The sequence below is a fragment of the Pseudonaja textilis genome, chromosome 1 (assembly GCF_049901715.1).
Source record: "Pseudonaja textilis isolate UNSWEBS1 chromosome 1, rPseTex1.2, whole genome shotgun sequence".
NCBI classification, from domain to species: Eukaryota; Metazoa; Chordata; class Lepidosauria; order Squamata; family Elapidae; genus Pseudonaja; species Pseudonaja textilis.
Window position 1 is genome coordinate 141,857,880 of NC_141990.1, and position 27,952 is coordinate 141,885,831.

Sequence of the window (27,952 nt, forward strand, 5' to 3'; positions counted from 1 at the left end):
TGTGTCCTTTTTCAAAGGAAGGAACTATAGAGAAGGATGAATAATACACATTGTTGTGCATATAAACTTTTCTTATAATGGGTGTCCAATGAATATTTCTCTAACAACTGAGAACTGGGGATCATACAAACAGCATTAAATTTACAAACTGGACTTAAAGGGTCCACTCTCCAAATCAAAATAATGTAAATTAAAAAACAATACAGTTCAAAAATTCTTCTGACAATAGGCTCATTAGAGACAGTCTATCAAGAATTCAATTACATTTATACATTTTCCCTACCACAGCAATAATACAGAATAAAACCAGGATTATAATACCTCGTTTTTTTCTTGCTTCCTTAATTTCTTCACACATTTTGTTGAATTCTGGATCCAGCTCAGCAGCAATGATCGCATGTGCCGTATCCTTCAGAGTACAGGCTCTGTGTCTAATAATTTTATCTATAAAATGAGTATAATATAACTTTATAGTATCATAATGCACCACAAAGACATTTTTTGTTGATTTTCAGATTTCTACTCATTTTTGCCCTGGGAGGTATAGGTATATAGAAGTACCATAGGAAAAAAATGACTTATTTACATCAAACTGCAATTAACAGAGGACAAAGAAATCATATTCCAGCATGAGTCAAATAGTAAATAGAATGTAAATAGAAAGACAACATAAGTTTTTTCCCCCACATAATAGAAGAAAAACAGAAAATGAACAGGATGCATCACTGGCTGCAAAACCAAAGCAGAAAATGAATGATGCGTCTGAAAATTAGCCTCTCAATGGTCCGAGCTCCAGACGAAAACCAAAGCAAGATGCCACTCGCTGTGATTTCCCAATGGTTTATTTCACTGGAATCTCGGCACGCAGTGAATTCAGTTCAAAAGGAAAAAAGTTAGCGCTGGAAGCTTCTGACTCCTAGGGCCCTATGAAGGCTGGAACATTGCCCTTTCTCTGCTGGAGCAGCTGAACATCTGGCAAGGCAATCAGATGTTTGTCAGCCAGCTGCAGGCAGCCTCGATCAGTTGCTTATAGGCACGCGGGATCAGTTGCCCATCGGCTCTGCTCCGGTTCAGCTTGCCACTTGCTGCTCGCAACTGAAGGGCCGAAGATCTGAAGCTTCATTAGCCACCACCCACCTTCTGTGCCTCCCTCCCCAGGTATGGCAACCCCGAGATGGCGTTCGTCATTGTTGCTGTTTTGGGGGTTGTCATAGCCTAACAATCAGTTGTTGCGTGCAACTAACAGTTGGCCTGGTGAATTTAACCTTATTACTATTCGTCTGTCATTTCATGCTTTTTCCTACCCTCACATCTATTCTGGTCTTCTCCCGTCTTTTTCTCTTTCTTCCCCTCCCCGCAGCACTTCTCCCCCATTGCTAGCCTTACTTTTTTCTGTTTGTCTGTTTCTTCTGAAAGGATACTGGATGTATATTTGTAATGTGTATGTGGTAATGTGTTTCTGTGTGGGAAAAGAAGACCAAATGGCATATCTAGACAGGAATCAATCAATTTTTAAAAGTAGGTAATTTATTTTATAGGCAATTAACTTTAAATGATACTTATTTATGCAATTAATTTTTCTCTTCCCCTTGAAGCTATTAAATCATCAGAATTCTTCCCAACGGGCAGGAAACGTTATACACTCTTGAAAAGATTTGGATGAAAGAACTGGTAACACAGAGATCACTATAGTATCTGTCTCTGGTGATATTGGCCATTTATGTGACCATGAATTTTTTTGAGGACCTTTACACAATACATAAGTATCTAATTATAACAAACTAACAGGAAACAACTGGAGAAAATAACAAAATACAAAGACCTGCAAATAGAAGTAGAAAGACTCTGGCAAAAGAAACGAAGATAATAATAATAGGTGCTTTGGATATAATTCCAAAATGTCTGAAGCACCACTTGAACACCCTCCACATTGAGAAAATCACCATCAGTCAATTGCAAAAGGTAACCTTATTTAGAACAGCTTCCATCCTTTAACACCATCAAATACACACTTCTGGCAAAACTAACTTTCAAACAATTTATATCAATAGGAAGCCATTTACACAGATATTTAAGCTGAAATTGCTTTACAGTTAAATATTCTTTCATATTTAAGTAAAAGTTGAAATAATATTTTCTTACCTCCAGGATCTTTGTCAGGATTATATTCCAAAGCATTGCTGCAGATGAGATCTATATCTACTAGAAAATCCTTTACACTTAAATAGTTGTGTTTATCAATTTTACTTATTATTGTAGAAAGATCCATTGGTTCTTTGATCACTTCAAGATAATCTGAAACCTATAATAAAAATGCAAGAGCGACACAGATTTATCATAACTCTTATATTCGACAACTTATTTACATTTTCAGAATGTTTCATTCAAAACACATGAACAATCAAGGCTACAACTAGCATTGATATAATCAATATATTATCCTGCTCCGTTCACTCTGAAATTAATTTACTCTGAGGTTTCAGCACAATTTTAACATTTCCTTGTACCAAAGTCATCTTGTTTTGTATAAAACAAGTAATTTAAAAAAATTCATTTTAAATACAGTGTATGAATAAAAGGCTTCAAACAAATATTAAAGAAGCCCATTCACATATATTTCTATGGTATTTAGAAGACCTAGCAAGTTTTTACATTACCAGTTAAAAACGGAACCACGAGTGTTGAAAAGTCTAAATAGAGATTACATATTTTGGGCAAAGCTATGCTATACAATTAGGAAAAAAGTGAAATTTCACCTATATTACTCGTGACAGATCTTTTTATGTTGGCCATCCATATTACTATATACTCTAATTTGGGGGCAGGAGAATTAGGTCAACATTTGTGGATCTCTGCACAAGCATCAGATATGGTTGCTCAGTTACACTGAATCAGTAGAAACATTCTTAAAATATAATGCCTGCTTAGAAGTAATGTGTCCAAAGTATTAATCCAATATGTAACTTAAATAACTCTAAAAATATTAGTGAAGAAAAGGAAAGAAAAAGAAAGGAAAGGAGATAATTTCTCTTATTTTAAAAAAGCTGTAAAATCAATTATTACAGGGCTATGCAGATCCTATATTTGAGGCCGTGTAGGAATTACAAACTGAAATATTCATAATTAAAATTTTTAATGTGCAGAAGTATTCAAAGGATGTAGAATCTAAAGCACACAACATGCAAGAAACTCAAGCAAAATACCAAACTATAGCACAAACAAAACAAGAAATCTAACTTGGGAAAATGCCTTCTTAATTTAATCCATTTATTCCATTCTCTCAAAAGAAAATTACATATTAACAAATCTGGGCCAAATTTTACTTAGTTTTGAAAAGGAGAAAAAAATTAAATGTCTTGTGTAACGGAAGACAAATTTGCAATAGTTAATCTTAAAATGTCAATAATATGCCAGGAATGGATTTTAATGCAAAGTTTATTATGTTGAACTCTTTTTATTTATTTTTTCTCTTGGTTATATAATATTCAAAAGAAAAAGATTTCCTAAATTGGATCAGACTCAACATATGCAGCAGTATATAACGGAATACTTTAATGATTCATTCCTATTATGATTTATGACACATTTGTTACTAACCCCTTTATGATTACTAATCAAAATAATTTCACCCTTTAAACATACACCATTCTTTAAAATGCTACCGTTTCTTTTTATGACATCAGACTGAGATTTTGAAGCCATTAAAGCAAGAAGGCTCACTGCTTAAAATATCTCCGACGGTCAGTGCATTGTATGAAAGAAATTCCATCCTCACCAAGTGGAGAGGACAGAATGACCCACCAATCACAGTTTCAAACCTCAGGACTTGTTTATTCCTTCTAAATGACTCTTAAAGAGCCAGATGGGTTCAAAAGCAAAATCTTTAACCCAAGGCACTCTAGAATGAGTCATTCTAACCTCACTCACCAAACTAAAAGACGTGCATTTTTAAGTAGAGAGCTGGAAAATATAGCAATGGAATTCTGGATTTTAAAAAATAATAAACTCTGGCATCCATTCCTTTTCAGCCTGAAAAGTCTGTTTTTTAGTGTAAATTTTTGTTTTTACAATACTGCTTCTTGCTCATCCTGATTTCAGCACTGATATTCTCCCAATTGCCATTATAAACTGTCAATTAAAATAAATTAGTACGTATACATACCTCTGTTAAAATGCCAGGATTCTGAGATGTTAAAAAAAAAACCCAGACCAGGATAGCAATAGCAGTTATACTTATATACCACCCCATATTGCTTTATAATAGCGGTCCCCAACTTTTATGGTTTGCAGCCTGGCAGGAGTAAGGAGATGGGAACCATTTTATACAAGTGCGCAAACAGGCTGCAGCCCAGGGGTTGGGGGTCACCTGCTTTACGGCACTCTCTGGGTGGTTTAAAATATCAGCATATTGCCACGAACAATCTGGATCCTCATTTTACCAACCTTGGAAGGATGGAAGGCTGAGTCAACCTTGACCCATCAAGATCAAACTCCAAACTCTGGACTGAATTAGCCTGTAATGTATTCTAACCACTGTATAATCAGGGCCCCTATTTTTCGCCCCATTTTTAATGTAACGTAAGTTGTACAATTAAAATTGAAAAACAAACTCAAACCTTTTAAGCCAGAAAAATAATAAAGATGTCCAATAACATGGTTTCATGAGTATGCACACCCTTAAACTAAAGCACTTTTTGATTTTATGACAACATTCAGTCTTTTGGGATAGGAGCCTATCAGCATGGCATATCTTGCCTTGGGAATCTTTGCCCTTTCTTCTCCTTGCAAAAGTGCTCCAAATTTGTCAGATTACTGGGACATCTGTTGTGCACAGCACTCTTCATGTCACCCCACAGATTTTCAATTAGATTCATGTCTGGCCTCCCACTGGGTCATTCCAAAATGTTGAGATTTTGGTGAAGCCATTCTTTTGTTGATTTGAAAGAACGCTTAGGTTTGTTGTTTTGTTGAAAGGTGAAATTCCTCTTCATCTTTAACATTTTAGCAGAGGCCTGGAGGCTTTGTGCTAAAATTGACTAATATTTGGAACTGTCCATCATTCCCTCTATCTTGACAAAAGCCCCAATTCCAGCTGAAGAAAAGCAGCCCCAAGCATTATGTTGCCACCACCATGCTTCAACTGGGGGTATGGTGTACTTTTGATGATGTTTAGTTTAGTTTAGTGTATTGTCACTGTACCTCGTACAACGATATCAAACACCATCTTCAGTGTACATCATGACCATGACCATGAAAATAAACACACACATCCTTCACCCTTCACACATTGACCGAAACCCCCCGACACCACACCAATACTTCTATTCAGTAGAATTCAACAGAGCTACTGCCCTGGGATAGAAGCTGTTTTTCAGCCTATTTGTCCTTGTTTTTATTATTCTTTACCGTCTGCCAGATGGTAATAGTTCAAAAAAAAAGGGTTGCCCAGGATGAGATGTATCTTTGAGAATATTTTGAACTTTCTTAAGGCAGCAGGAGCTATAAAGCTCTTCCAAAGAGGGGAGAGGGCAACCAATGATCTTCTGGGCAATGACATTAACCCTTTGGAGTGCTTTCCTATCTGCCATTGTGCAATTGGCAAACCATATAGAGGTGCAACATGTTAAAATGCTGTCTATGGTACAGCGGTAGAAGGTCACCAGCAGTTTTTCATTCAGTTGTTGTTTTCTGAGAAGTCTCAGGTAGTATAATTTCTGCTGGGCCCTTTTGACCAGGGCTGCAATGTGGGCACCCCAGGTTAGATCCTCTTTTATGTGCATGCAGTGTTATTTTTGCGTTAAACATATTTTGCAATTATGGCCAAAAAGTTTGACCTTGGTTTCATCACACCATAACACATTTTCCCACATGCTTTTGACAGACTTGATGTATGTAACCAGGTTTGGATGTTTTTCTTTGTAAGACAAGGCTTTCATCTTGCCACCCTACTCCACAGTCCAGCCATATGAAGAATACAAGTGATTGTTATCACATGCAGTACATAACCAGTATTTGCCAGAAAACTCCTGCAGCAATTTTAATGTTGCTGTAGGCCTTTTGGCAGCCTGTTGGACCAATTTTCATGAATTTTAGAGCTACATCAAGTTCCTGATAATATCACTGTTGTAAGCTCTTTGCAGATTATGGCTTTTGTTGTAAGAGGCAACTGGGTAAATGTCGAATGTGATGCATCCGGCTCGTGGGCCACCATTATGCAGTCACATTATTCTAGTTTTGTATTGTTATTTTCCCGCTAAAAGATTTTAGTTTATTTTTCAACTGACTTGTACAACTTATAGTTTGCAGTAGGTGGGAAAAAATTCGGAACTGGTTTATCTTGGTCTGATTTTTTTAACATCTCAAAAACCTGGCTTTTTATCAGGGGTATGTAGACCTTTTATATATACTTTAGGCTCCAAAATGTGTTAACTTCTACTACTTCTCTGAAATTAAAATCCAGCTGAGTTATACACTTGCAAAGCACCATTTCTTTAGATCAGCCTTTCTCAATTAGCACCCTCACTTGTTAGATTATTCACATGCTGATAGAAATATTAAAATATAATTGAACAACCTGAAAAAGTTAGGATAAGAAAGGCTGGTTTAAATCATATAAGAGCACATAAATGGTACCCTGTAAATATGTTTAGGGGATCTGGATTGCAAAATTCCCTTTCAGTTTCTGTATCTTTTTGCTGCCACCTGGTGATCTGGATTTTTGCAGCCTTCATCTTTAGCTCTATCCATGAATAATCAAACCCTATACATGCTAGCATAATGGAAATTACATTTTTTCCTAAGCACATCACAATTTTTATTTCTTGAATTATTTGTGCAAAATTGAGCTCTGAAGTTGACCAAAATGAGTAGATGTCACAAGATTTATCTAAAAAGTGACATCCTATCCATACAAATGACACTGTATCAGCTTTGCCTCATGACATTTTTTTTCTGTGCAAAGCCCAACATTTTTAAAGTGCCTCAAACTTGACTAGGCAATTCCAATCCTTTTGTTAATTTGTTATACAATAATTACAGAAATAGTAAGATCAAATAGCGCAGCTAAAGCCTTTAATTTTTCAATTCTCTCTTCAGCTAGAAAAAAGTAAGAGGAGAGATTAATGTCCAATTTGCAGAATTTTCTGGATTAGGCAATACAATTCACTAATTTTTTTCTTATACTTCCAATAGCTCAATGTTGTTTCTTCAGGCATTTATTTCTGTGACCAATTAAAATTATTGCCATATTATAGAAGTTACAGCCTGAATAAGGCAGTGTTAGCCAGATGTTTACGGCAAGATAGCTGTGGCTTTAAGAGTTACAATTATGCCACCATCCCTGAAAATGCGCAAAATAGGTTAGATGTAGATATTGTCTATGAAAATAAGTAAGAGGTAAATTTTGGATTAATTGCTAGTAGGTCAACTTCATTGTTTGCACATTACTGAAACAAGACCTCTTCAATATCCACCGGTTTGCTGAAGATGTTAAAGCGCTTGTCTGTAGCCAGCCTCTTGGTAACATCTCTGAGAAACAATCGCAGCTCTCTCAATGTGTTTTCTTCCTGGTCTTCCATTCTCTGCTTTTCTGTCTCTGATAACTGGCGGTTAGGAGGTGGCAGCGCAAGAGGAAGCACCTCCATATCGGAAACAGCTAAAAGAAAACTTGAAGTCAGACAAAGTAGGCTTTTTAATTATAACCTCCACATAATAAAACCCCAAACCATTATGCTCCTCATCTCAGTTCTATAGATCATGGAAGAACCACTGAGATGTTGAGTGTAAAGTGAGTTGTAGAACTTTACAATAAGCAATTGTACTCATCCTTCTTTCAATCAAGGAGGTATTGACACCAAACATGATGGCAGGCATTTCAAGCTCCTACGTGGCTATTTATATTAATCAATAACAGGAAAACTGTGCAGAGTATAGACCACAGAGAATCTATGCTCCTCCAGATATTCTACAAGTTTCCAACATTCCTCCACTACTGCCCATGCCAATTGGGGCTAGTTGGACTGAGAAATTCAAGAATTCAGAAATTAAGAATTGGAGGACCAGAGTTTCCACAGGTTGCTATAGAAGATTATGCAGTAGACACATTTGTGACACTTAATTCCAAAAGGAGTTGGGACCAGGCTTAAGAGCCATAAACTGGGAGATTATAAATCCCACTCAAGCATTTTCAAAGGGAATAAGAGGCATGCAACTTTTTCAGCCCATTGCATTTAGGTTTTTTTTGTAATGGTATGCCAGATAGCTTTATAGCTTTAAAAAATTGGCAAAGACTACTATCAACTATCTATATACTACTAACATTTTGGGGTCTGTAATCTTTAACTGGGCAAAATAGTGCATCACATTTCAACCAAAGTACCTCAAGTGGGCTAATTTAAAAAATGCAAGGACCCATTACTCTCAAGAGTAATGAAATATGGGGAGGTTGTGGCTGCTTCGATGCTACTGGGCTGCTGTTGCTTCAGTGCCGCCTCCACCATGTTGCTACAGTCATACGATTTTCAATATTCCTTGACAGCTTCCTGGTCCCTCGTATGTTCCCCTCGATCTCTCCCCCACCCAGAAGCAGCAACTTACTTGTGTTCTGGGAAGGGAAGAAGAGGGAGGGAGGGTTTCCAACTCTCATTACCAGCTTTCCTTAAGGAAATTCAACAATGACCCAACAAGTCACAAATTGTGTGGTTTGATTTCTAATTATCCTCACCAATGAATTTCCCCCCTCTTCAGAGCTATTACATAAAATGTTCATGCAAGTCATATTTTTAACTGAACTACAAAAAAATATTCTTCTGGTTAGTCACTGCCAGTTCAAGTTCTATCATAATGTAAATCAGCAGCACTCCACCTTCATTTATAGTGACTTATATTAGTTATTTCACTCCCCATTTGCATTTACCCAGTTTGGAAATATAATCCTGGAATTGTTAACCATTCATCTTGATATGACCTGCAATCTTTGTCACTTAATTTTTCATGCTCCAGTCTCCAATGTGTATTAGGCGCTAATTGTGAACAGATCTGGGACTTGAACTTTGATTCCACCTCAAAGCTGAAACTGAAGACTTAGGAAATTATATTTGAACATAAATCCCCTATAGTATAATGGTCTGTTGGTGTTATTTTTAATGTTCAAATATACAAACAATATGATTTTCATATGGAAAAGCCATACATTCCAGATTTTCTAAATTATTAATTTACCTGTGTGTTTTCTCCTTGGAGGAGGCATTGATGCCTGATTGAGAACCAGCTCTTGGAAAAATTTGAGCCTGTCTTCTTTACTCGGTCTTTGAATATAAAAAACCTCTTCATACTGAATTTTAAAGATGCACTTCACCTACATGAAAATAGCAGCAATTAGAAATATTGAAAATATATTCTGGCTATTTCATAACCAATGGTTAATGATTCAGCAATGAGGAAGAATACCATTCCATATGTAGAGAATTGAAATATTATGCTAATTTATAGTTTATGTTGTCAGGAATATTTCAAGTCGCTATAGATATACCTATTGCCCTTTCTCTATGAATGATGGAATACAATTCTCATAGGTCCATATCAGTTATTCCAGTGGTCCAAATAATGAAAATAGTAACCCAACACTACTGATTAAATGCTATGAAATTTTTATGGTGTCTATAAAGTAGTATCTGGTCTCAAATACTTCCTCGAAATAAACTGACTTAAATATCTGTTGCTCAGAATATCGAGTCCCACAAAACATTGAAAAAACAGAGCAGATGGCTAGAGCCATGTGCCATTTGAATACAATAATAGATGAATATCAAAGAGGCTGGTATCCAAAGAACACTTTAGGCCAATCTAAATAATTATAGAACTTTTTCTCTCCCTTCCAAATTGCTGTCCTATGACCATGTATTTACTCTCTGCTTATGAATTTGCTATGAACATAATGGAAAGACTGATCAATATTACTCCTTGTGACCCATGCTACGTTTAAAACTGGGCTCCTCTTTCATATCTATGATAAGTTTTATAACTTCTTTTTGTCTGACTTTTTAATTTGTAAATGTTAAAAACATATGATATTTTTAAAAAATTAAGACAATCCCTTCCCTCCCTGCCGTTTCTCTCCTACTTTATGACTGGGTGATGACAATTCAAACTTTTCTATTATATATGGTACAGCTGCAGAATTAGATAGGTCATCTTGGCACGTAATAATTTATTATTAACTAGTTATACTGAGTTCAGTAATACAGAAGAAAATCAACAGTTCACAATGTTTTCCAATTAATGCAAAGCCAGTTATTTCAGCAATCACAATGTAGAAGCCTGAACATTTAGATCAGATATTTCTTCCATTTTAGATAATTTGTAAATATAATTACCATCTGGACAAAAATGTGGAGAGCTAGTTTTGGTGTAGTAGTTAAGATACCAGGCTAGAAACTAAGAGTTGTAGTTCCACTTTGGATACAAACTCAACTGGGTGACCTTAGGCCCGTCACAAAGAAAAGAGGCAGTGGCAAACCACTTCTGAAATTTCACCAGTAAAACTGCAGTCAACACCGTCTCAGAGGCACGCACACATGCACACACACATACACACACCCCATTTTTTTTAAAAAAAATTCCTGTCTAATAATTCCTATTATCAAATTGCAACCTCTATTTTTAACATATAGCAATAGAATTGTTAAATTCCCTCAGATATAAAAAGATGCTTATATAATGCAGTGGAGTGGAGGTTACCCTCCCATATACAAAAAACTGACAAAGTTTGACATCAACAAATTAGGATGCTTCAGATCTGGTTTGCTATTACCTAAGTGGTGTTTGTTATTTCCCAAGAAATAACTGCTCACCTCTTCAGGCAACTCACTATACATTGTTTCAGAGGTAGAAAGTAGAAATATTGGTGAGAACGATGGAATATCTTGCAGCAAAGTTAGAAAAGTTGCTCTCACAGTTTCACTGACAGCTTCCCACCAATCACCAATATGAGGCATGTAAACAATACTTGGTAGGGTTCTTCTTGCTTCACGAAATATCTAGTTGAGAATATTAACATTAACAAATATTACCATTAACTAAATATTTAACTAATACTTACAATTGCAGGCAGAAATAGTGTTATGAAACATTTCAAACAGATGTTTTTAGTAGAATATCCCTAAGTATTTAGAGGTGTATATGAGCATTTAGCCCATAAAATGTATTTATAGTTTCAAAATCTCCTTGGATAATTATACAGTAAAACCTTGATTTTATAGGCCCGCATTTAGCAAACTTTAACTTTACTTGCAAACAGTGAAAAACAATATTGTTTCACAAACCAATTTAGACTATTTATGTGAATTACCTAAAGAATGTACACTGAAATAAATTTAACAAATTTTGCAAATTCCGTTTTATCAAATGTTTCACTTTAGTAGAACTCTTCCCCCAACTGTTCCATTAAAGTATTAAATAAATGCTATACAATAAAATCTCAATCTTTTACTATAAACAATAGGTTTACATCTGAACATTAAATATAACATGTACTGCACACATAAAATTTGATATTTAAAACTGCTATTAATTTTGAAGCATAACTGCTTATTGAAAAACTATTTTTCTACACACCAAATGGGATCTATGAAATCCTAAATTTTCACCTACAGAGTTAACAAAGGATAAACTATTTCTCTCCCCGTTGCTCCTCCATTTAAAAAAGGGACACAATATATTCTATTTGCCTGAGAGTTTCACCTCCTCACAAGGCAAATGGAACACAGAGAAGATGAAAAGATCTTCTCAATGGTGACCCCCATCCTTTGGAAGATGCTTATCCCAGAGGTATGACTACAACAAATTAAGTTAAGTTCTACTACTCTGCTTAAATGTGTTTTTCGTATTTCATTCCTGGAGCTTTTGTGTCTCTTATAATTGGGGTGGGATATGAAATAAAATGAAGGACTGTGAACTACAATACAATAAAACTGAAAGAAATGTTCACTACTCCAATACCTGGCTTGGGCATAAACTGAAGTCCAGAAGAAAGGAAAAACTATTTTAAAATATGAAAACACCTATTTTTCTATGCTGTCCTGAAACACAATTTGGTGGTGAATAGTTTTGTTAAATCTATCTATCTATCTATCTATCTATCTATCTATCTATCTATCTATCTATCTATCTATCTATCTATCCATCCATCCATCCATCCATCCATCTCTATATCTATCCATCTTGGTATCTGTCTGTCTGCCTGCCTGCCTGCCTGCCTGCCTACCTGCCTGCCTATCCATCTCTATATCAATCCATCTTGGTATCTATATCTATCCATCTTGGTATCTATATCTATCTATCTATCTATCTATCTATCTATCTATCTATCTATCTATCTATCTATCTATCTATCTATCTATCTATCTATCTATCAAGTTGGTTTCTGAAATGGCTGCTGCAGCTATTGTTATCCTGCTAATATCTTAAGCATATTTGCCTTATTCAAACTTCACTAAGGAGAGCAAGTAGTTCATTCTGTAAGGATTAATCTTAATCTAATTTAAACAGATTCCTTTTCTCCACTTGCTGTTTTTCATATATAACCTGTAGCTGTATTTCTTCTATAACTGTGTGCTTAATCTGTTATCATTCAAAAACAATGTAACCATAAAAAGCTATCTGACTGCCAAATCAAAGTAAAAATAATCAGAAAGAAGGTTCTATCTTTACTAAATTATACCCATCTTTTTTTTACTTTGTTTTACATATGAAATCTATCACAGAAGGATCTTTAAATATTTCTAGCAACACTATACCTCAGAGAAACACTGAGATATTCAGCATTTATAATTTAATGAAGGCCTCCGTACACATTGAACATTCAATAGGTGCTGCATTAATCAAAAGCGATATAAATGCAAACTAACCTGTGCACATGATTCTTCAGGCGTTTTGGCACTGACCGAATAAAGTGCTGGCAGATCTAATCTGTGTACAGCAATTTTTTCAAGAGAATGTAATAAAGCTGGAGCAAGGTGTGAAGTCTGACCTGAATCCCTTTCTCCGGAAAGCAGTAATCTCGGCCTGTAAGATGTGGGCTGGTGATAAGCTGACCTGCAAAAAAAATAATATTTTGTTCAGATCTACAAAGCACTTATCATTACTTCTATGTTTTTACTACATTAGCAGAATATGAATAGCCTGAAATATTTCATTGTAGTATATTTTCAACATTATCTAACCATTTGTCAATACTTCGATAGAATCAAAATATTGTTTATAATTTACACACAGAGATTAATGGGAATTATGTTATATAAGCAAAAAGCAAAATGACTAATTCCACATAAAAGACTTGTTCCAGCGGTATTATCCTCCCTGTTCCAGGCAATATAATAATCATAATAAAAACTACTGAGGAATAACCCTGAATTATTTTATCCTATTTTATTTTATACCTTACTCTGTTTTAAAGTGGAAATTCATTGTGGTCACTTCACTTTGCTTTCTGCCTACTGAAATTGACAACCATGCTGTTTCCCTAGAAAAAATTACCCTAAAAGATTTCCTTGAAACACTACAAAGTTTTTTTGGAATCAAAATTCAAATTAAACTTTTATATTAACAGATGAAAACCAGCATATTTACTAGAGAAGTGGTATCACAGATTTTAAGCATGCTACTGATTTTTTAAATTAAAAATATCACTATTCTTATCATAAATCTCCCTATATTTTATTGGTTTCATTATGATTGTAATAAAACTATTCTGCATAAATATATATAGCAAAATAATAAAATGCAGTCTCTGACCTGCATGGAACTTTCTAGACTGTTCTACACAGGTTGGAGTGCCTTCCTATCCCCTAGATTGCTTCCATTGATTCCCAAAAACCTGCAGCACTGTTTTGTTTATTGTTTGTATTCCGAAAAGAAGCCTGGACCAGAGCCATGATCCATCTATGGTTTAAAAAACTTCTCTTTTTTTCCACTGGAAGGGAAGAATATAATTGTTTCCATCTGTTCTCAAGAAAACCTCTGAAGATTTTTTTTCTCAGTCAGAGAATTGGGAGTCTCAACAAGTCTCAGTGCTACAATGCCTCCTATTCATTGAGAGTGGGGGAGTTTTTTAGAATGTTATATAAAAAGCACAAGTAAGGAATTAAGTATAGGAAGTAAACACTTTTAAAAATGGACCTATCTGCTTTGGTTTATGTTTTCCTCAGCTTCTGAAATCAACAGCCTCACAAATCCTTTCACTGGGCAAACATCATATAGGCCTTTTTTTTTTTTTTGCAGAGAGTTGTCCAACAGTCCCTTTTAAAAATATGTGTTTCTTGCCGGAGAGGGACAAGCCACAAGATTATCTAGAGATTTGCAGTGAGAAACATTCTGGCATCTGGAAATCGTCACTACTGGCTTCTGACTGAACAAATCCTCTCAGGATGACAATAGCAAAATCTTCTGTTTGAGTCTAGTTTGAGTCTATAACTTCTCAGGTCTCTTCTCAGGTCAAATCTACTAACACAACCACCTGATTCCAGATAATCCCCATTTCACCACCAGTCACTTAGTGATATTCAAAGTTACAACAGACCCCACAATTTGGTGGGTCTTCCTGAATTCACAGTTGCTACTCAAGGGTTAGATGGCAGCAGTGGCCAGGAAAACCTTTATGCAAATTCATGAAGCATATCAATTATCCTATGTCAAAAGCAGGAGATAAAATATTTCATGTTTGCATTTGGACTATAACAATGCATTCTACATGGGGATGTCCTTGAAGACCATTCAGAATGTGTAGCTGGTCCAGAAGGCAGCAGTACAGGCCATTAAAGGCATATCCATATAACCTCTTTGTTTTGTGAGTAACAATAGCTATAAGCAGGTTTTTGGTGCAAATCAAGGTGCTAGTTATTATCTACAGAACCGTTCATGATATAGGGCCTGAGGGACCTGTCCCTTATCCAAAGCTCCTATCCACCCTAAATTATTTGGCACAGTTGGCATAGTCAGGGTCCCATCAATTAAACTATATCACCTGATGGGGAAGTGCATCTTAATCTGCCATAGCACCTGATTCTGGAACAATATTCTCCCAGAGATTTGTACATCCATCACAATGACCTTGTTTAAACAAGCCCTTAAAACATGCTATTCTCTCAATGCCTTGGGCTGGAAGAAGAAGAATTAATGTTAAGAATTAATGTTATTTTTCTCTAACCATTTGCTTTTTGTATTGTTTGTACAGTACATTGTACACTACCCAGAGTCATTCTGGAGTTGTGTAGCCTATATCTTAAAATATACAAAATACGATGCAAGGCCTATTTCAATTAAATATTTTACCACAGCAATGTTATTTGTAAAATAATATTTATCTTCAAACTATGAGGCTATATTACTCCACCACAGATAAACTCTTCCTATTATAAATACTGTACATTGGATTACTATATTTAAATATATACTTTTCCACAAAGTCATTAAATATCTATCAAGTATCATTATTTGTACTGTTTGGTTCTTAAAAGCCTAATATCAAGATCTGATATATGAAAAAATGGTTATTCATCTCAATTTTTATATTAAAATAATGTCGCACATTATATACTAATATACTTATTTGGCACTACAAGAAATATGTTGGTTAATTCTTGACGAATACAGTACCAGAGTTATTCACTTACATTGTATAATGAAGGTAAGGTTTATGTACAGCAGCTGGTAATTGTTTCTTTGGTGATTCCGGCTGGCAACTTGATTCAAATATTGATGAAACATTTTCATCCTCACTATCATCCAAAATTAAATTTGGTGCATCTGTTAATTAAAATAAAAATTTTATTTTATATATATGTGTGTGTGTGTGTGTGTGTGTGTGTGTGTGTGTGTGTGTGTGTATTGTTTCCTTAAGTTTTCGCAGGTATTTATATGTATGATATTCAGCTTTGTTCGGGTATTTTCCCACGTCATTATATATTGCCAGCCAATCAAGACAAAAAAAAGCTACAAAACAGACAGAAGATATTAGAAACACCAATCAAGCAGAACACAGAAAACTCCAAGACCAATAAACACAGACCAAGACTCCCAACCAATCAGGATGAAGAAAAAACCATTCCGGCACAGCATAGGCTAGCACCAAATTTAAAACAGAAACGGCTGTGAAAGTCTGACTCACAGACGAACACAATACAGAAGCTTGATGATGGCAGATGAGATTCTACGGAAACGTTGCTACAACTTTAAAAACACAACTATAATAACGTGGGAAAATACCCGAACAAAGCTGAATACCATACACACACACACACACACACACACACACATATAATCTCCTTGACAGTATTAAAAGTACAATCATTTTCTAACACAGATTAATATGTGCAATCCTTTCACATAGAAAAATTTAAAATGTCAACCCCAATATATTCAAATATTTAATCTGCTTAAGCTCTTTCAACCCTGTTATCGAATTTATGTTCTCAACAATTAACACAGTTCTTTTAGGAGCTATCATTCTGGTTAGAGACAGTGATAAAAAGTAAAGTAAATAAAAGTATTTTGTATCAACTACTTAAAAACCTCATAAAAGTCTTCATCAAAAAAATTATCAGAACACAAGTTCCAAGTAGTCTCAGCATTTTCTGACCTTGAGGACAAAATTACAAGCAAAAACTAAACCAATGAGATTTAAAGGTCATTCATGCAATTTCTGCGTTCTTATACAAGGGGAAAGCTAAGGCACCTTTTGGGTTTCTGAAAATGTCAAATTGCCGAGTCCAGTCTAAACATTGCTAAGCAAAATAAGCTAGGAGCAAATCTGTACTCTGAAGAGAGCAATAATAATTATAGAACAGGTTATGTTGGAATATTCAGATTTAAAATAAATAAATATTTTTCTAATATTTAGCACTTTACTCAAGTTCATACACAAAGTTGTTTTATTTCAATGCCTTATCTGTAATTGTTTAGAATAATTATGGACAGGTAACACAATATTTTTCCCACCCAAATTGGCTAAACATTGTCTGGCTAAACTATGTCCAGTGATTTATTTAGTCAGGAGAGATTTATAATTTTGCATTTGCAAGACTTTTCACTGCATCACATTAATGTAGAAGAAGCTCTGAATGATATTCTTCCCACAATATTTTCCAATAAAAATAAGTGTCACACTTATACAGAAGTGATACTCATTTCCCATTATCTCACTTTATTCATATAATTGTTGAGGACCAATCACAACAATTTTTGAAAATCAGTAACAGTCATGTATCAAATCAAGAAATATATAACTGATTAAATTATTGTACAGGTAGTCCTTGACTTATTACTGGTTGCTTAGCAACTGTTCAAAATTACAATGGGCCTCCATAGGGCTACTTCAGACCTGGATTTGAAGTTACAATGGCTGCTCTCCCCCGTCACACAATTGGTGGTAGGGAATCAACCCACAGTTACGGCCATTTGCAGTGTCTTACAGTCATATGATTGCAATTTAACTTTTTTTTTTTTGCTGGATGGATACCTGCATTTACTTCTGGCAAAAAAGGCCCATTGTGGACAATGGATCCACTCAATGATCATGGTAATCCACCGAACGACTGTTGCAAAGCAAATCATAAAATTGGGTGCAATCACATGAGGACCCACTTAATGTCCAGCATGACTTCCAGACTCAATTATAATCATAAGCTAGGGACTATCTGTATTTGCTGTATTTATTGGGTTTATGCCCTGCTGCAATCAATCACCTCTTAGTGGCTTGTAATAAAATGATAATTTAAACATCTAAATTCTGACATATATGAGAATGAGGAAAAAGAAATAGGGTACAATACATTAAGACGGCAAACTCATGAAAATGCTTTCTGGAATAATTCATTCTGTAATTGTTTTCAAAAGGCTAGAAGGGAGGGAATATGGATTGACAGACAGCTTGAAATTGTGTTCATCTTCTCTTCTTGGCCCTTCCTCATTGTCAGGATGATTTATCTGCAAATCAAACTACAGCTGCCAATCAAATTGCAGCACTGGCCAGGAGGGCAGGCAAGATGGCTGCCAGGAAGTTCTACCACAGGCCTCATTAGGAAGAGGTTGGGAACCCCAATCCAGGAGTCAAAAGTAAAGAGCCAAACTAAAAGATGAGAAGAAACTACAAAAAGGAGGCAGTGGCTGAGAAGACTATGGTGGAGGGACAGAGATGTTTCCTTCCCTCAGAACTGTTATGAGGTAAAAGGTCTTCAAGCCTTTTCCTTCAATTGGAATAAAAACTTGGAAGAGGAAAAAGGTCAAGAAAGCCAGTCAGAAACAAGAACACAAAGATTTTTTTAAAAAACAACAAAGATTAAAAAGAAAAGTAAAGACTTTGACAGAACAGAAATCCAAACGAACTAAGAAGAAAAGACAGATTGAACTCTATTGAAAAAAATGTCTAAGTGTCTAAGAGTGGTCTTGAGCAATTCTGCAGAGATATACTAGGAATAAGACAACAGAAATATGGAAGTTGGTCATGAATAAATACATAGAGAATATAGAATAGAAAGCTATGAAAATATAGTGAGATTGAAGAAAATAGTGTAGATAAACAGCTTAGAAAGAACAGTTAAAATAGAAAAATGTTTTATTATTAAAAGATTCATTTCTGCACTAGTCAAAGGCACTGATGATTTACAATATTCCTCTTTTATTTGTAAGCTTTCCTCTTGTAAAATAAAAATCTCTTTCCATCCATTGAAGGAAAATACAAAAACTCAATCAATTTCCAGTGTTTTGTGGCTATTGAGTCTGGGTCAATTTGGTTATTAGGGATTTTAAAAAAAGATTTACAAAAGTGATCTTCAATGGGTTAGGCAACATTGAAGGCAACAGTGTTACAACAGAGAAGCAGTGCCATCTAGCGGGAACTTCAAGGACCAATTGTAATTACTTGTTAAATGTCATTGTATAACTTCAAATGGTTTCTGAATGAGTAGTCATTAAGTAAGGATTACCTGTATTTTTTTTCTCAAAATTCAAGGCAAGTTTCTGAACTTTTTGTTTTCATAATGGTTTCTGAATGTTTTCCCCAAAGCCATCCCCTTGACTCCCTAAATTCAGAGAGCAAAGTACTCTCTTAAATTATTTCATATATGTCCATTTTTTTTTTCTGCAATCAACTTGTTTTAATTTTATACTTTATTGCCATTCACTTCTACCGCTCTACCATTTCAAAAAGAAACAATCTTGTTTCTACAGGAACTAAGGAGTTGCCATAACATGGATTAAAAATATAGAAATACCTTCTCTTTTGTCACCCTGACTGAATTCAGCATGAGGAAATACTTTATGTAAAACAGCCAGCATTTCGTTGAAGGTTCTTTCCAACAATGGCCTTATGATGGGAGACAAAGCATGCCCTGATGATGTTACCGCACGTTGAGAAGCAGGCACGATGTTCTGCATTGCATGATAGAAGTCTTGTGCACTGAGAACTATTGAAGAAACATCAAGCTGCAATTTTTGACTGCTCGCATAGATCTGAGGATAGCGCCGTCGCAGGGCAATCAAGGCAGCTTCAGTACAAAGTGCTTTTATGTCAGCGCCACAGTATCCTAAGGCATGAAAATAAAACATACAGTGGTTCTGTTAAGCAGTATCAATATTTTGTGTATGTCAAGCACATCCACAAAGCTGAATGTGAGCAGCAATATTCTACTGGATTCATACTGCACTGGGCAGTGTGCATAACTTAAATGATCTAAGAAAATAAATATTGATATAATCTTTTAAACAAAGAATGCTCAAGAATCCATGTAAAGAAACCTGTGAGAGAAAAATCTAGAACCTATAAAAGAAGGTGAAAATATATATATACGAATTAATGTTTATGGTGGTCTATACATACATGAGTGGAATTGCACCCAAACTAGCTAGCTAATAAAGCAGTAACCATGACAAAATGGATTCTCTTCCTAAACCAAAATGTCTTTCGGGAAATGAGAACCCAAAAAATCAGGCAAGAAAGAATTTGAAAATTTTGTCATTTCACATATAATTTACACACACACACACACACAGAGAGAGAGAGAGAGAGAGAGAATTTCAAGGAAGTATTTGGCAGTGACAACTCCCAATTTAATTTAAAAAATCTTTGCTTTGGGTTCACAGGGAAGAATTTCTATTTTCTACACTGGAAAGCTCAGTAACTAAACAAGGTGGTGAGTTCTGTCCCCCTGCTTCCATGGTAACTATTTAATGATCATCCTCTCCAAAGATCAAGGAGCAACCTCACCGCTAAAGTGCAAGTTTCATGAATCAGTCTCTGAAAAGATATAGTTAATGCGATCCTGCAAACCTTCACAAAAACTCAAAATGTTTAGATTGCTACATAATTCGGACTGGGGTATTTTGCAAGATTATTTTTCATTTTCTAAGGAGGTTTGAACAAAATTAAGTGGTTTGTAAACCTAACTCAATTTTATTTCTACTGGCTGAGAGATATTCCAGTGTAAACAGAAAAATCCCCATTTCAAAATCGATGTTCTTTCATAGTATTTGCTATTAGTAAATGTCACAAAAAAATCTAATTTCTGTGCTTTATTAGTCTCAATTCTACCTCTCTATGGAATTTTTAATTAGATTATGGCTCATTTTCTCAATTTACTGTATTTTTCACACTATAAGACTCACTCCCCCCCAAAAAAAAGTGGGTAGAAATGTGTGTCTTATAAAGCTAATGTTGCTGAAGCTCCGCCCACCCATCAGCCCCCGCCCTTTGGCCTCTGCCTCCCAGCAGCCAACAACCTGGTCAGCTTTAGCACAGCCTGATTTAGCATGAGCAGCTGATTGGTGGTAGGATCTGACTCCCCGGAATCCTACCGATCAGCTGTTCCGGGCTGTGGGGATTTCTGCTGCCCATCGCCATCTCCACACGCCCCATTTTCAGCCTCCGCATGCCCCATTTTCGGCTTTCATGCATTCCATTTTCAGCCTGTTCCAGGCGGCAGGGATCAAAAATGGAACGCGTGGAGGCCAAATATGGGGCGTACGTAGGTGGCTGTGATCCCTGAACCCTGGAACAGCTGATTGGCGGTATTCTGGGAGACCAATCCAACTGCCAATCAGTTGTTTGTGCTAAATCAGGCTGTGCTGAAGGTGACCAGGCAGTTTGCTGTTTGCTGCAAGGAAGCAAATTGCTGGAAGGCAGAGGCCCATTTTTTTTTTCTTGTTTTCCTCCCCAAAAGCTAGGTGTGTCGTGTAGTGCAAAAAATATAGTATTTATCAGGAGATCCAGTCTAAAATTAATCCTATTCACTTTCCTTTTGGAACAAATTGCATTCTAACATGTCTCCTTCTTTTAGAGCAACTCTGCAAGAAATTATACTGTTCAACAAAGTAAGTGCAAGCTTTCAAACAGAAATTAGATACTTCTATAGTGAAATTTGCAACACTTAAAATGTATACAACTTGGCTGCAATCATTTTATGCAGTATTTTATCATTCCTCTTCACTGACAATTGGTGTCCTAATGCAGGGGTTGCCAACCTTTTGGACCTCAGGGACCAACAAACTCATAATTTTAGATCCCAGGGACCACTAACCGGTTCTGTGGGCATGGTCTAATTTGTGGGTGTGGCTTGATGGTCATGTGACTGGCTGGGCATGGCTTGTAAGTAAAATATTATGAATATTTATATAAATATTAATTTTTTTATAAAAAAAGAGCAACTTTTACCCAAAATCAGGCAAAGCAGGCAGGCAGATTGAGTTGCTCACAGAATCACAGATTCATTCAGAAATCTATCTATCTGCCATTGGCTAGCTCAGTCTGTCACACAAAAATCTGCTTGCAAGCAAACTCATAAAATTAACTCACAACATACCATGTATGTAAATATTGATTTTTTATTAAAAAAAGCAACTTTTATCCAAAATCAGGCAAAGCAGGCAGGCAGATTGAGTTGCTCACGGAATCATTGAGTAATCTATTTATCTGCCATCAGCTAGCTCAGTCTCTCAAATATGCTTGCTGTTAGTCTGCACTGAATTTGCTTGCAAGCAAACCTTCAGTCCTAAAGGAGGTTCGGCTGTGCTTAGCTAGAAAGCAAGAAATCCAAGCATTTCCTGCTTCCTAGCTAATCTAAATCTCCCGGCACAGCAGAACAGATGATGGTCAGAAAAAGGAAAAATAACAACTTAGCAGACAAGTTTGCTGGGTAAGGAGTGAGTGGGCAGGGAGGGTTCCCGTGGGTCATGTGGGCTGAGCAGCCTTGTGTTTCTGTGCAGCCTGGATTAATTGCTTTGGGGGGGTGCTCTGGGGGTGAGATTTCTCTGTGGCCCACCAAAATTTTCTCGCGGCCCACCAGTGGCGGCCGCTGTCTTAGTAGATAGAAGTACTTTTTAGTACTAGGTGCTAGTAAAAACTATCTTGATAATAAAACTCCCCTTTGAAACATTTTAGACAAATAAAAAGGTAGCCATTGTCAGCCACTGTCATATCACTTGATTATCTGACCATCCATTGGCATGTCCATCCAGTGTCTGGTATAGTGCCCCTGGAGGCTGCTAAAATAGGATGTTTCTGGATGAATAAGCCCTCAAATTAAAATGATATAATGTTCAAACTTGCAGCTGAACTATAGATTACCAGGCAAAATACACTAGTTTATCAAGAAAGTTATTTACTTGACTCTATAGTGGAAAGCAGAAGTTTGATAAATAATTAAATTTAAAACTATGAGGTGCTCCTGGTTATTATTGATTCATTCATTCATCAAATATATATGGCTGCCCATCTCACAAAAACTGACTCTGGGAGACATACAACAATATGATCAAATAATACATACAAGAAACAATCAATACAAAAATACAAGCATCAATATTAAAAGATAAATATAAAATCAAATATACAAACCCTAGATAAAGAGAGAATAATAGCCAGCTCAGCAATGGAACCATCTAAGCATGTCTCCGATTCCCTGGGAGCCCCACGCGCCTGATGACACAACTAGGTTTTGAGGAACTTCTGGAATTGTCAAAATTCCAGAGCAGTATCATCCTACAAACACTACCAGTTGAAGTTTTATGCAACATAGTTGCTAACCTAGGCTATCCACTCAGAATGATTCTGGGTAATATGCAGAAGCATGGCATCAGTACAACAATCAAAACCATAAAAAAAAGGAAAAGGCAGCCAAACTGTCAGAGAAGAGAGTCAGGATTGTTTGGATCTCTGAAAGGAAGCTGTTTCACTGGGCAGCTGTCATGTCAGAGAAGGTGTGTCTCCTACATATCTTCAGATTACATCACTTAATAAATGGAAACTGATGCATGCAGACAGTCAGTTCGTACAAAATGGGCAGATATAGGCAACAACTAACATCTTGAATTGCACTTGGAAATCTACTGATAACGAGATCAGGTAACAGTGTTGGTGTAGCATGCCATGGCCATAAGTCCTTGTGCCACCATGTTCTAGCCTAGCTGAAGTTTCCAGGTAGTCTTCAAAAGCAGTCTTCTGAACACTGCCATTGCAGTAATTCAGTCAAGAAATAACTAAGACATGTGACCATGTGAATAAGCGCAAGCATGCGCACGTGCACACACACATACCACAGATTTAGCTGTAAGTGCAATTGTAGCACAAGAAGGATTTATACAAAGGTCTCTGGACTGCAGCTACCATCTGTGAACTTTTTAATGAATCATTATATAAATGGTTAAAAAGAAAACTCTACCCTGCTCATAACGTTGTTGATTTTAAAGTACAAATAAAGCCAGCATACTATGATATTCTTTGATTTAATCTTTCTGACTTGTAACAATCAGAAAGACGAAACTTCAGGATAACGTTCTCAATAGTGTGATCATAGATTATAGGAGAATTGCTTTATTGCAATGTGCCTAAGCAATATTATGTCTAATAGTTTTGTGTTTTATATATAGGGGGGCGGGGGGAGAGAATGAATTCACATTTTAAATTTTAATTAACTTCTATATTTTTATTCTGTGTTTAATTTTATTTTTCCAGCTGTGCACATTGTTCAACAGTAAAGTATCTTATTTTTTTCTGCATTAAAAATGGCATATAAAGCAAATAAACAAGAATACATTTATGCAATGTGGAAATTCATAATATTCTGAAAAAAGATGGAATAATAAATGGAAAAGAATTCCACATTTAAAGATATGTAATGTTAAAGAGTATTAAATGAAGTATGATTTCAGGAAAGAATTGGCATGCAAGAGATTGATATGAGAGCCGTAGCATGTTTTGTATTTACCAAATCGTATTTTGGAAGATGGTTCTTTACAGTTATTTTGCTTCAGTATTTAAAAAGAATACAGACTGAAAAATTTGCACGAAGTAAAACAGTGCAGAAATGGAAGCTGAAACTAATATAGCTTGATACGCTCTGATCAAAATAAGAAACTATAACTATCCATCAGAAAAGTTACTTAAAGTGGAAATAAAATGAGAATTATCCAAGCTTTATGGAAGGACTACAAGCATCCTAAACAGCATTGGATCAGTTAGTAAATCCTCACAGGCAGAAGATGCCTTAGAATATACACATAAAATATAGAGAAGGGGATACTAATGTGAAGTAATATAATCTAACTTCAGCTTCAACTGATGGCCTCTGCTAGGTAAAGAACTTGCCATGGAGTGAAATTCAAGAGAGGTTTTTGAATTTTAATAATGTCTCTGATGACATAGCCTCTCAAAAATTAAGTATTTTAATCACAGAGTACACAATGTGTAACAGCAAGCAATGAGTTAAACAGAAGATGATGTAGTTAAAGATTGAGGGAAATAAGAGCCACATGGAAAGTTATAAATTCCCAAGTAAATAAAGTTCAGTTGGCAAAAACCTATAATTCAGCCTTGTCTTCTATTAATACATTATTTTCATTCATAATATACAATATATTTAGATTGTAAGGAAGAGTGACTAAGAAAATCAAGTTGTCCAAAGACTGAAGGCTTAAACCACATAAACTAATATCATGTTAAGATGTGGAATTAATATAAAGAAATTATAGATGAACCAAGTGTTCTCGGAAAGAGGCATAAAGTAAATTTAAGTGATAAAAACAGTGAGATTTGTTACCAGATGGAAATGGAAAGGGAGGAAAAGTTTTGAATGTTAGTTCACATCACAAACCATACATTACAGAAGCAACTGCAAATTGGAATAACTAAATTGCCTAAAGAATAGACGCCCCCATTTTTAACAGCAGATTTTAATATTGCCTTAACTGGTTTACCACAAAAATAAAGTATATGGATATCAGCACAAATATATCTGATAGATACCATAAATTAACCACAGACTGGAAGAGAATTTTGACTGAAGAGTCCTCATGCGTATGCAAGAAAATGTTTATAAATTACTTATTAAGTACAAGTTGATGCAATCAGTCAGCACGTAAAGTACTTGCATGGGTTAAAAATTCTCAAATTTTCAAGAGCTGGAAAATGTGACTTTTATTTTATAACTTTCTATGATTAGCATCCTGATCCATATTTTTTTTTTCAAATTGTCTAGAAACTTAGAAAATGTTACATTTCCATTTAAACCTGCATTTCAAACGACAGGAAAATTTCTGCGGGCCTTCAAATTGTGGTTTCCTAAGACCCGAATGACATAAGACACAGGTAGATCACCACCTATTTTGACAATGCTTTCTGGGTCACTTTTTCAACAGATGACCCAACGAAGTATGCTTCCATTGTTTTTATGCCTTTTTTAGCCATGTTGCATTATATAGGTATTTCATGCAGGTTTGTATCCAGGATTTCTTAAAGCCCCACACAACTATAAAGTCTATTAAAACCTTCCCAAATAATTCAGCCTTAAGAAGCCATACAGTAATAATTAGGATTTGTGTGCAGTTTCTAAGATCAAAATAAAACATTAAAATGTTTAAACTAAGTACAAATCGTTGAGTGAAATCCATGATTATCAAGCATATTAGTTCTGCAAAATGCAGCCTTTTCTTCTATATGATCCAAATCTTTCTTAGTGGCGCTATCAAAAGCAAGCAAACGTTTCTCCCTAGAATTCCCCACAAGGGGTGAATAATAGAAAGTGTTTATCAATGGCATCAAATAAAATACTAAGTAAACATGTGAGTCTAAAAGATGCACATACATTTTTAAAATGCCGAACAGTATTACAAGCTTTTAAAACAAAAAATGATTCATCTTTGTAAATGATGAAAAATGTTAATTATTTTATTAGACTTGCACAATGTTTGTGAGATTTAAACATATAAATCTGTCCTCAGTGGAAAATTCAGAACAAAAGCTCTGGGAAATTCTCTATTTTAGACTTAGATTTTCCTGTAAATCTAAACAATCACACCTCATTATATGGCATATTTTTATAAGATCTGTAAGAAAGTCTTCACATTCATAAAATATCACTTTTCAGACTGGAATATTGGCCAATGAAGGACCCAACTTGTATTTTCTATCTGCTAAATGGTTGTTGTAGAGTCACTAAAAGAATCTACATGAAATGGATTTGGCACATGCTTTCTTACACCAGACAAAGCTTAATTTGTCCTTTGTTGGATAATTGTTTTCTTCTCACCAGAAGATGTTGGGGTCTTTGCAGATCAAAAGTGGAAGAATGCTGCTTCGGAGATAGATGTTCCTGTGGATGAAGAGGATAATTCGGATGTGTACAGTAGCTGTCTGAATGGATGGTGCTCAGTTTAAAATGTTATTGTTCTGTTGGAGAGTTGAATGATCTGATGCTGTCGTTGTTCAAAATTGAAGACTAACACAAGATTGACAGAAGAGGAGCATTGTTTTGAAGAGACTGTGTTTTTAGTGATGTATTTGCAATACTAAAGTATGTCTCTTAGCAATCTTACTCTTTAGTAAGAAACAACAACAGTAGCTAGTGTAGTAAGATTTATTTTTTCAGCAAATCTGCTATACAGTATTTCGTGTCTGGTGTTCTTTAGGTATATATAAGTGCCCAACTCAAGAGACAGAAAATCGTATCCTGTGCCAGTCATTCACTTATGCTAATTATACTTTAGAATTTGGAGGATTATTAATGTAGATGTTTTCTTAGTGCAAACCATATCATTCAAAATATTATAAGAAAGCATTTATCCCAATTTTATTTGTGGAATAATCACGGCTGATATTAATTTTTCCTTATAAAACTTTATCATATTCATTTGAGTTTTTTTGCTTAGTCACATAAAAGAATATGGATCATGCCAAGATTTTTCAAAATTTGTTAAGATTTGAGATAATGACAAGAAATTTTGGCAAGTGGCATGAAAATAAATATTTACATTTTCTGACATGAATTAACATGAAACTTCAAATATAAAATGGAAAAATTGATTACAATTAGAAATTTAATCAGAAAGCTTCAAACGTTCTTGAATGTTCTTTTAGGAATGAAAATATAGAAAGCAAAAGTAGCAAGTTAATACCACTCACCAACACATTTTTCAGCTAGCTCTCCTAAAAAATGATTGGACAATTTTGGATTCCAGTCCCTGGTATGAATTTGTAAAATGTGCTTTCTTGCCTAACAGAGAAATTAAGAGATTTTAAGCATTTCATCACAAAACTATATCAAATACATCAGTCATACAAATAGTTCATCAACTTTTTATTTTCCCCCAAATCATTTAGTATAGAAAATTTACTGAACTAAAGAAGTATCAAAATAAAGATTTCTACTGGAATGTTTAGAGTAGAAATATCAATAGAATACAAAACTGACCCTAATACATTTTATTCTAAAAGCAGCTAAAGAAGTATGCATTATTCTCTTTTAATTATTTACTACTCTCTATAAATATTGTAAATATAGCATTTCCAGTCTAGTAAATATAACTGTAATGATTCAAAGGAACATTTCAATAAACATATGCTAACATAAAAATTGATGTTGTGAGCTAAGCAACAATACTTCGGTTGGTAAACAGTATGCTCATAATCAAT

The 27,952-nt window shown here is 35.2% G+C and overlaps 1 protein-coding gene across 2 annotated transcripts in view; it reads right to left on the reverse strand.

The window, feature by feature from the left end:
• ATAD2B (ATPase family AAA domain containing 2B) overlaps window positions 1-27,952 on the reverse strand; it is a 71,837-nt gene that overhangs the window by 14,655 nt on the left and 29,230 nt on the right. The window contains exons 15-23 of one of the 2 annotated variants that reach the window (XM_026710328.2): window positions 27,443-27,533; window positions 19,266-19,577; window positions 15,669-15,801; window positions 12,906-13,092; window positions 10,851-11,036; window positions 9,220-9,355; window positions 7,473-7,654; window positions 2,143-2,302; window positions 322-444 (exon numbers count right to left, since the gene is read on the reverse strand). In XM_026710328.2, coding sequence (XP_026566113.2) covers window positions 322-444; window positions 2,143-2,302; window positions 7,473-7,654; window positions 9,220-9,355; window positions 10,851-11,036; window positions 12,906-13,092; window positions 15,669-15,801; window positions 19,266-19,577; window positions 27,443-27,533 — 1,510 coding nt within the window. Of the gene's footprint in view, window positions 1-321; window positions 445-2,142; window positions 2,303-7,457; window positions 7,655-9,219; window positions 9,356-10,850; window positions 11,037-12,905; window positions 13,093-15,668; window positions 15,802-19,265; window positions 19,578-27,442; window positions 27,534-27,952 lie in introns of both variants that reach the window. The other variant, XM_026710327.2, reaches the window with a different exon arrangement.